Genomic DNA, 11,075 nt, shown 5'->3' with positions numbered 1-11,075 from the left:
CCTTGGCACTCTTCAACCCTTGCACCTTATTATATTCCTCTCGACACAAGGAGGCGAGGAGTATTAGATCAGGCCTTCGCGCACGCCCATTTAACCATTCTATAATAAAAAACGACAAAAAAACGTAAAGTTTTACTTCATCGGATGATATATAAAATGGAAGTTGGCACTTGACCCACTTGCCATCTGTAAAATGTGACAAACAATTAAATATCCCGCATTCCTTGGCGAAGGAGGGAGGAGTAGCCGCCCGGCGATGTTCACCTGCCGCTGTGCCGTCGTCGTTGTCGTCGCCCTCGCCGTGCTTCTACTGCCGGCCGCGGCGACCCAGTTGGTTTACTGCGACGATTCCACCTATGCCGACAACAGCACGTTCCAGGCGAACCTGAATCTCCTTAGCGCGGCGCTCCCCGCCAACGCCTCCGCCTCGCCGGCAGGGTTCGCCACTGGCGCAGTCGGTACGGCGCCGGAACAGGTCAATGGGATGGCGCTCTGCCGCGGCGATACGAACGCTTCCTCCTGTTCCTCCTGCGTCGCGGCCGCGTTCCGGTACGCGCAGGCGCAGCAGGGCTGCCCCCTCACGAAGGGCGCCACCGTCTACCTGGACGATTGTACCCTTCGCTTCGCCGGCATCCGATTCCTCGACTTCCTTAGAGAGGACCAGTGGCTCGTCCCAGAATTGGTGTAAATATGGCTATGAACTCAAGATTCCAATTTTTGTACATCAATAACCCAACAAAATTTCTTTCCAGCTAAGAGGCGCGCGTGCCTTACAAATTTGTGAACTTGTTACAAGTCCCGCGATTGAACCTGCCTCTGGGAGCGTCAACGCCACAGATGCCTGGTTCGGCGCCGCCGTCGCGGGGATCTTCACGGCCCTGGTCGACCGCGCAGCGGCGGCGAGCAACGCGACGAGGAAGTACTTCGCCACGGCGGAGATGGATTTCGACCCTAAGCTCTACGGCCTCGCGCAGTGCGCGCCGGATCTGACGCCGGCGCAGTGCCAGGGCTGCCTTGGAGACCTCCAGTCGAGGGTGACGGCGCAGTTCCTGAGCGGACGGCCCCTCGGCAACAACGCTTTCATGGTGTGGTGCTCCCTGAGGTATAGTGTGTCGCCGTTCTACGCTGGCCGGGCGATGCTACAGCTTCCGGCGCCGCCGGCACCTCCACCAACGTCCACGCCCACGCTTCATTCTTCAGGTCTGAACATAGGAGTTGGACACTCGACTCTTATTTTCCGCCAAACTAAATATTACTTTCAGTCACCATGTTAACTCTCAAATATGTTCGAAATTCATCAAATGATAACTAGATCAGACTAAACTTTCGCCAGAATTTCAGCAGAAGGCAGTACTACTTTGAGTCTTTTACTTCACTATTTTTAAGGTTCAATATCAAGTACTCTCTCCATCCTGAAAAGAACACAATTTTAGCTCTATCATTGATTAATTTCCTAAAATTCGACCAAGGTCATAGATAAAAGTACCAATATAGACTATCCGCAGTGGTTAACCTGAATTTCTCTCCCTATATCCCCACTTTAGCAGCTTAGCGCCACGTCACTAAGATTCTGCCCCTACTTTTTTAATCCCCCGGTGCCCTCTAAATTCCCCCTATACCACAGTACCACACTACAACCATAAAATATTATTTCCTATACCTACTTTTCATCCATTATCAATTTTTCCTATACTAACAATTACTCGCGGGCACAAAACACGAGGATGCAAACAGTGCAAGGGGGCACCACACATTCCGCGGGATAGAGAACTTTGCCGCAGGGTAGGGGGCTTGGAAGGGGCAACCACTGCGCCCTTTGCTGTTGCACTGTAGGCGTCGCGCAGCAGCTAGGGGAGGGGGAGAGGCAAGAGCTGCAGATAGTCTTAGTAACACAAGACATGTATATTATGAAATTATATTTCATGACAAATCTAACGATACTAATCTGGCATCATAAATACTGATACTTTCAATTTGGTCAAACTCAAAATAGTTTGACTCGGCACTATGCTAGAATTGCATCCTTTCCTACTTGATATTCAGGTTTGGTGTATGCAGGGAGGAAAGTGAATGCAGCAGGAATCTCTGCAGGCATAGCCTGTGTTGTTGTGTTGATGTTGATTCTTTCGGTCTTTTTCTTTATTCGCTTCAGGCTAAGGATTAAAGTGAAGAAAAATGATCACTGTGAGTAGCAATATTGGTTTTTCTTATGATCCTGTATTTTTGGTTTCCTCACATAAATTCTTGTCATATGATACCAGCACTAAAGAAGATTGGGAGAGCTCAATGCACGATCTTTGATTTATTGACACTGGAAGAGGCGACTGAACATTTCGCAGAGAAAAATAAGCTTGGAAAAGGTGGTTTCGGTATTGTGTACAAGGTAGGTAATCAAGTGATAACTCAGGGGAAACATATTCTAGTACTTCATCCCCTTTCTGAAAGATGATCTGTTTCAGGGGATACTGTCTGACGGGCAAGAGATAGCAGTCAAGAAACTTTTAGGAAGAGCCGGGAGTGGGTTGGATCAGCTACAAAATGAGGTGCAAGTACTGGCAGAGCTTCAGCACAAAAATCTTGTTGGGTTACAGGGTTTTTGCTCGCATCATAATGATACACTGCTAGTTTATGAATACATCAAGAACGGGAGCCTTGACACTATTCTATTTGGTACTTTCCTCTTCATTCACCTCTTCAGATTCATATCCAGAATTCCATTATCAAGCTGCTCCAATGCTTTTTATGAACCTAATGATAGATGAGTGTGACAGGAAACATAATTGCTTGTTGATACTCCCTAGGGTAAAAAAAAAACTTGACACATTTAACTTTGCATTTCTTCGATGCATATCTTTGGCCACTAATTTACTCTTGAATATATTATTAAAACCCTTCAATTAAAGAGATTTCAGAAGTATTTTGAACACAAATATACTTATATAACTTACATGTTTCAAACTGAATAATGTAATAGTTATTGGCGCTTGTTCTTTTTAAGGTTTGATCAAATGTTACCCTAGCTAAATGACATGTTTTGTGACCCGAGGGAGCACAGATTATGAAAAAAGGGAAATAAGATCACTAGATTGATATCTGACAACGTAATTTACATGGTGTTATTGTAGTGACGGTTTAGATTTTTTTCCTGAACTTTGTCTGATAAGTGAGCAGCCATTATGACAGTAGGGTGTTTCTATATTGTTTTGCCAGTATTTACCTATCAGTAACACACTAACATCTAATTATAAGCTGATAATTTGGGCACAACAGATGATAGGGAAGGAAATGCACTTAACTGGGAGCAACAGTACAACATCATCTTTGGAATTGCCAAGGGGATTTTGTATCTCCATGAGGACTCAAGCATGAGGATCATCCATCGGGACCTGAAGGCAAATAACATTCTTCTTGACGACAACATGGAACCGAAAATTGCAGATTTCGGGTTGGCAAGGCTTCTAGGAGAAGGCCACACACATACTCAGACAGGCAGAGTTGTTGGGACATTGTAAGCAAAGATCATAGACTTGTCTCACTGCGCAAGCTGAATGCATGCGTGTTCAGTCCAGGCCTAGCTAACTGAAGCGCCTCCCATCCTATGCAGCGGTTATATGGCGCCAGAGTATGCATCACATGGTAGTGTGTCGCCTAAGATTGACATCTTTAGCTTCGGCGTCTTGATCCTTGAGATCGTGACCAGGAGAAGCAACTGCAGCTCTGATGACCACAGCACTGTGAATCTCCTAAGTGATGTAAGTGAAGTGCCGGGTTGGCTTTGTTTTCCATATTTTTTACTGCAATTAAGCTCTGAACATTCATACCATCGTGTCTAAATCTGGAAGGCCTCCCTAGTTTCTACTGACAAATTATATACTGATGCTTGTCTCAAAAAATTATAAATTGATGCTGGTCATCTGGCAGGTCTGGGATCACTGGAAGAAAGGGACGATGCCACAAATGCTTCACCGGTCACTGGATGAGTTTGCTCGAAGCCAAGCGCTGCGATGCATCCACATTGGTCTGCTGTGCGTCCAGCCGGAACCTGACGATAGGCCTGACATATCAGCCGTAGTGTTCATGTTAACCAGGGATAGCATAGAGCTCCAGCCGCCGGGGCAGCCTGCGTTCTTCTTCGGTAGAGAATCACCTTCAGCTTTACGATTAGATGGTCAAAGCAGCTATGTATATCACCGTGATGGTTTCAAATTGGGACAGGGCGTCTCGGTGAATGGGGTTACACTCAGTGAACTGTATCCTAGATAGGATCAAAGTCTGGATACTGAGCACATGGAATACAGTTAACATGTTGAACTCGATAGGTTTCTTTGATGATTAGGGTCTTGCTAATCCCCTCTAACCTGTCTCCATCCTTTAGAAATGAAGTAATCGATGTAGATTTACTCCGTTTCGTTTTAGTTGTCGCTGGATAGTGCAAAATTGAACTATCTAGCGACAACTAAAAAGAAACGAAGGAAGTACATATCTAATTGTGGTGGCTAAGGTTGGTAAAAGTGTTGGCTCCTGCGTTAGCTCTGAGCTTCATTTATATAACGCCTATGACCGTAGTCCATAAGGATGTTGTTTGGTACTGAAATGAGCGTGCGGACGGTCCGGTCTTGAGGTCGGACAGTCCGCGGTCCGGACAGTCCGCGCCTGTAGGTCGGACGGTCCGCGCGTGCGCAGAACAGATTAGGATTCCGAGTTTTGTGCTATGGTTGTTAGCTAGATTCGCGGAATTAGCTCGGAATCAGTTGTGTAAAGGGTCCAGCCCCCCTCCTCTATAAATAGAGAGGTCTACGGCCGATTTGTAATCATCAATCGAATCAATACAACTTCTATTTCGCATTTATTTCATGTACAATTAGGAGTAGTTCTAGTCTAGTTCTAGTTTAGCCTCTCGATCCTCAAATTCTCCGCCTCTCCTCGACTCTACGTCGATTAGAGGAGTCTAGATCGGCCTGCCCGAGCCTAGATACCACCTAGGATCTCTCCTCCCCGACGGGGGTCCCTCCTGGGAGCGAGATCCAGGCGCCGCCAGCGATCTTCCGCCGCCCCTACGCACGCGCGGACCGTCCAGCCCTAGGGCGCGGACTATCCGGCCGTCAGGCAGGGAACCTTAGCTCCTGCGCCAGGTCGCGGACCATCCGGCCCTGTGCCGCGGACCGTCCGCGCCTGACCAGAGAGCACCATCGCCTCGCGCCAGGTCGCGGACCGTCCGGCCCTGTGCCGCGGACCGTCCGCGCCTGACCAGAGAGCACCGCCGCTGGTTCTTTTGAAGTGATTGGCGCCTCCAAAAAGGTGTCAACATACTTTTTGGCGACTCCGCTGGGGATAACAAATATAGACACATCAAATCAGCCCTCAATGGCCGGTTCAAGAGATAGCTCTGATATTTCCCCAAGCAACATCATAGAGCCGACTTGGGAGACCTTGCCAGCTGACGAACAGCTCCAATTCGAGGAGCACAAGGAGCAGATGATCCAGGAGGCAAAAGCAAAGTTCTTGGCCAACTTCAAAGTGGACAGGAACAACAAGGTCGTCCGACATCGGGCGACGGATCCGGCTTCGCTCCGACCCACACCAGAAATCCCCAATGTAAGTAATACAAACGAGCTACAATCTCTTAGAAATTATGTAGATGAACAGCGTGAGCAAATGCAAAATATCATAGGGGATATGCAAAAAGATTACAGGAGACTAGTACGTGCATTTGATAAATCTAGTATAGCAAATTTTCCTTCACACGAGGTTGAATTAGGGGATAACACACGTAATACATCGGCTAGAGGTTGTCACGACCAGTCACAACCCCTTTATGGGATGCCGATGGACACGTACCCTGAGCAACCACAAATCGGCAGCAAATCAGCCGATCTGCACATGCCCGGACCGTCCGCACGTGAGCACGGACCGTCCAGGCCAGCAATAGTCGGGCCTATTTTTAATGAGTTACCTAGACATGCACCCGAGCCACCACATACGGCACAGAATCTAAACTACCCAGTCGGACCGTCCGCATACAACGACGGACGGTCCGCATTAAATCACGGACGGTCCGGGCCAATGTCCGGACAGTCCGCGCATGACCTTTTTGAGGAGGATTGTTACCTGAATCCTCACCCGTCCCAGCAGCACTTCCCATCGCACTATGCAATGCATCAGCCCATTAATTCGAGGTCTAGAGCCTAGGAAAGCTTTCCGGCCCCACCTAGAAGGCCGAAAAGGAACGATCAAACATATGAACCATATAAGGCAAGTGGCAATGGACCACGTAGCTCAAACCAATGGGGGGAAAGACAACATGCTAATATCCAGCCAACCCCACCTATGTTTGACCAAAGAGTCGGTGGTCTCGCACCGGCTGCCATTGATATAGTGAGGGAAGAAATAGCCGGGACGTTCCGAGATAAGCTCGGAGTAAGCATGGTCCCTGGGGGGCAATCATATCGGAAACCTTATGATAGCCGATTTGATCACCACCCATACCCACAGGGAACCAGGATACCCGAATTCGCAAAATTTTCGGGTGATCAAGGAAAGAACACACGCGAACACATAGGCCAGTTTTTAGCACAGTTAGGAGAGTTGGCCGACACAGAGGCATTTCGCGTACGTTTATTTTTATTATCTCTAACAGGAACCGTGTTTGCATGGTACGCCACTTTACCTCCTAATTCCATTTCATCATGGGGGGATCTAGAATAAAAATTTCATGATCATTTTTTCTCCGGTGACTATGAGTTGGATTTGGTAGATTTAATGTCATTGCGACAAGCAAAAGATGAATCGGTTAATGATTACATCTGGAGATTCCGAGATACAAGAAACCGATGCTTCCAAATTCATTTAGCTGAAAAACAGCTAGCATGATTAGCTTTTAATGGTCTACGATATTATTTAAAAGAAAGATTAGAAGACATCTAATTTTTTACACTAGCACAGTTACACCAGAGAGCTTTGGCTTGTGAAAGCCGAAGCAAAGAAACTGCTAAAACAGTTCGTCACAACGTACATATAGTAGAGTGCGACCAAAGTAGCTCAGATGACGAATCGGCAGAAGTGTATGCTGCTGAAATGGTTTGGCCAAAGCAGGCCAAATCTTCAGCTTGTTCCTCCTTACAGCAGGTTCAAAAGAAACGGCAAGAGGAGGTTAAGTTTACGTTTAATGTTGGTAAGTGTGATAAAATATTTGATGAATTACTCAAAAATGGCAACATTAAAATAAATCACACTATTCCATCCTCCGACGAGCTAAAACGTCGTGCATACTGCAAGTGGCATAACTCATTTTCTCATGCCACAAATGATTGTAATGTATTCCGTCGACAGATTCAATCGGCCATTAATGAGGGACGATTGAAATTTCAGGAAATACAGGTGGATACAGAGCCCTTTCCGATGAACATGATCGACTTCGAGGGCAAGAAAGTCCTGGTTCGGCCAAACGCAGACGATAAAGGCAAAGGCAAAGAGATAGTCATCGGCAATGCAAGAGATGCCGATGAAAATCGTAAAGTTTCTTGCAGAAAAGTGGTGGCAGAAACGACTCCTGACGGAGGGGAAACTCTTAAGGTGACCATCACGGCCTACGGCGTTGGGGGGCAAGCACGGACTAAGGAGCAGGAACTCGTGCTGCGCACCCCGGACGGTCCGGCACATAGGCGCGGACGGTCCGGGACCCCGCCGGACGGTCCGGAGAACTCCAGCGGACGGTCCGGCCGTACTCAGGACTCACAACGGCCACGTACTTTCAAACCACGACGACCAGAGATAGGTACGTGGAAAACAAATACATTCAAGGCAGCTGGTCGGTTGGTTAAAGTCGGCCCAACTTTGATCAATTATTGTCTAAATACGTAAAAAAGAAGGCCGGCCCTAGTGACCGGCCAGCAAAGCGACCCCGCTCACCCATCCATGAGCAACGTCAGGTAAGGCCGATTGGACCACCTCACCAATTGGAAGAAATGAAAGGTCATACTATGCAACTAAGACCTAACATACCTGCATGGACACCTCCACCTTATCCGCCTATGCTATATCCATACACATATTTACCTCCACCATATGTCCCAAACCAAATGTGGGGCATGCCACCATATCCATTTGGGATGCCACAGTACCCTGCTTGGGGGGCACCCTAAACATCTGTATTCGACAGGTTGGCACCTCCAACACAAGATCGATTGAGCGCCGCTCAATCCGGTCACCAGGCACAGGCCCAACAAGAGTGCCGGAGTACTCGGCCTCAAAGGCCGACCAATCCGGCAGGGGGGTATGTACCTGCAGCAACCGAAAGGACAACAAAGAAGGACGTCATCAAAATAGGTACTATAGATGTTGTCATACAGGAAGATAATAAAGGGCCGATGATTTTTGGTGAATCGGCCAACACAACCAAAAAAGAAGATACGGCTACCATCAAAACAGCCGATCCAAAATACTCCATGCCTCGATGGTGCCCAGCGGGATTGACACGGTCCCAAAAGCGAAAATTACAACGCCTAAGAGCAAAAGAAAACCAGGAAAAGGAGGCAGAAGAGATATTCAATGACACACATCCACAGTACCCGCCACCGCAAAAGAAATGGAGACCAAAGGCCATTGAAGAAAAACAAATGACCACAAAGATAGAAAATGAAACAACACTTGTACAACACCCTGCAGGCATGACAGATAGCCTGGCCAACAAGGCTGGACAATCTGCACCAGGCGCGGACCGTCTGCCCCCAGAGTCCGGATCGTCCGCACCACACCAGGAAGCCTCCAACGACACGCCAACATCAATGGAAGAGGATGATCTACTGGGAGAAGACCTGGTAGACTACGAGGCTTCTCCAGAGCGCCCAGGTATGGATGTAAATGTTATTACATTTTCCGCCGATTGTACTATTGTTGGCGATGATGAACCTGCTGTTGCCCAGTTTAATTTTGGTCCTAAAGAAGCCGCCTTTACTAAACCAAAGGAATCGGTAAACCATTTAAAGCCGCTCTTCATGCGCGGTCACATCGATGGGATACCGATTGCTAAAATGTTAGTAGATGGAGGGGCGGCTGTAAATCTAATGCCTTATTCATTATACAGAAAATTAGGTAAACAAGATGACGAACTTGTCAAGACCAACATGACCCTCAGCGGTGTTGGGGATAGTTCGATTAAAGCCAGGGGAGTCACGCCCGTTGAATTAACCATCGGGACTAAGACCCTGGCTGCTGCATTTTTCGTCGCTGATGTAGAAGGAAATTACAGCCTAATCCTAGGTAGAGATTGGATTCATGCCAACCAATGTATACCTTCTACATTACATTAAATGTTAATACAATGGGTAGGCGATGATGTAGAATAGGTACATGCTGATGTATCGGCCTGCATCGCTGTGGCCGATGCCCCTGTACTCTGGACTTATGAGACTGCTACATGTCTCACAGGAGTAGATTTTTCTGATTATCAGTTCATAAGTATAGATAAGAAAGGTTTCATTCCTGTAATGCTAGAGCCGATGGAGAATCGGCTAAATCCTAAATAAAGTTTAAATGATGAATACACACAAAGTTCATGAGTCTTTGATCACGGACAGTTCGGCTCTCAAAGCCGGATGGTCTGGTCTTTCACAAAACAGTTCGGACTTTAAGACTGAACATCTACCGCAGCGAAAAGACAGTATTACGGATGATCCGGTCCCCGAGACCGGAAAGTCTGCCATCACACAAAGATCATCTAATTCCTCTATGGGGGACAAGATAGAGGAATTCAGAGATCTTGATAAACTAGGACAGGGGTTTACATCGGCCGATCCTTTGGAGGAGATTGACATAGGAGATGGTAAAACTCCAAGGCCGACTTTTGTAAACAAGACCCTAGAGACCGATCCTAGAAATGAGATGATCGGTCTATTGAAGGAATATTCAGATTGTTTTGCTTGGAATTACACTGAGATGCCTGGACTAAGCCGAGAGATCGTCGAACATCGGCTGCCTATTAAGTCTGGTTTCAGACCTTTCAAGCAGAAAGCTAGAACATTTCGTCCAGATCTTCTCCCACGAATCAAGGACGAAATCCACCGGCTGCTAGAAGCTAATTTTATTAGACCTTGCAGATATACAGAGTGGGTCTCCAATATTGTGCCGGTGGAGAAGAAGGAGTCAGGTAAGCTTAGGGTATGCATTGATTTTCGCAATTTAAATAGAGCAACTCCTAAAGATGAATATCCCATGCCCATAGCTGACACATTAATCAATAATGCATCAGGAAATAGAATTATTAGCTTTCTTGATGGTAATGCCGGATATAACCAGATTTTCATGGCCGAAGAGGATGTGTCTAAAACGGCCTTTATACGTCCAGGCTTCATTGGTTTATTTGAATGGGTTGTCATGACATTCGGTCTTAAAAATGCTGGTGCTACTTATCAGAGGGCTATGAATCTGATCTTCCATGAGTTGTTAGGAAACACTGTGGAGGTCTACATTGATGATATTGTAGTCAAATCGGCTGAGTTTAGTTCTCATATAGCTGATTTGCGCAAAGCCTTTGATAAAATGTGTCGGTATGGTTTTAAAATGAACCCACGTAAATGTGCTTTTGGATTGTTGGCTGGTAAGTTTTTAGGATTTGTCATACATGAACATGGTATAGAAATAGACCCTGACTGAATCAAGTCTATTCGGAATGTGGGGCCTCCGACTTGTAAGGTCAAAGTGCAGAAGTTTTTTGGCAAGGTGAATTATTTACGAAGGTTTATTTCTAACCTAGCCGAGAAGATTGATGCCTTCACCCCTATCCTTCGGCTTAAGAATGATGCCGAATTCGCTTGTGGGGTAGAGCAGCAGGAAGCATTTGATCTCATTAAAAAAATACTTGTCTTCGGCTCCCGTATTAAAAGCACCACAAGTAGGAGCACCATTCATATTATACATTGCAGCTGAAGATAAGGTTATTGGGGCTGTTCTGACACTAGAAACTAAAGGAAAGGAGCATGTGGTGACATATCTAAGTCGGATGTTGGTGGATGCTGAAACAAGGTACACTTTTATTGAAAGGTTATGCTTATGCTTGTTTTATGCATGCACCAAGTGTA

The 11,075-nt window shown here is 46.6% G+C and overlaps 1 protein-coding gene across 1 annotated transcript; it reads left to right on the top strand.

Moving 5' to 3' along the window:
- Nucleotides 1–542: 542 nt before the first annotated feature.
- LOC100274303 (uncharacterized) lies at nucleotides 543–4,328 on the top strand. The gene is given in 8 exon segments (NM_001148666.1): nucleotides 543–684; nucleotides 797–1,200; nucleotides 2,059–2,184; nucleotides 2,262–2,383; nucleotides 2,460–2,670; nucleotides 3,271–3,508; nucleotides 3,605–3,752; nucleotides 3,922–4,328. Coding segments are annotated over 7 exon segments (1,449 nt in total). The 5' UTR covers nucleotides 543–684; nucleotides 797–938; the 3' UTR covers nucleotides 4,264–4,328.
- The last annotated feature ends 6,747 nt before the right edge of the window (nucleotides 4,329–11,075 follow it).

This window comes from Zea mays, chromosome 7 (assembly GCF_902167145.1).
Source record: "Zea mays cultivar B73 chromosome 7, Zm-B73-REFERENCE-NAM-5.0, whole genome shotgun sequence".
In the NCBI taxonomy this organism is placed as follows: domain Eukaryota; kingdom Viridiplantae; phylum Streptophyta; class Magnoliopsida; order Poales; family Poaceae; genus Zea; species Zea mays.
Note: the sequence above shows the minus strand (reverse complement) of the source record. Positions and strands in the feature narration are given on the sequence as shown.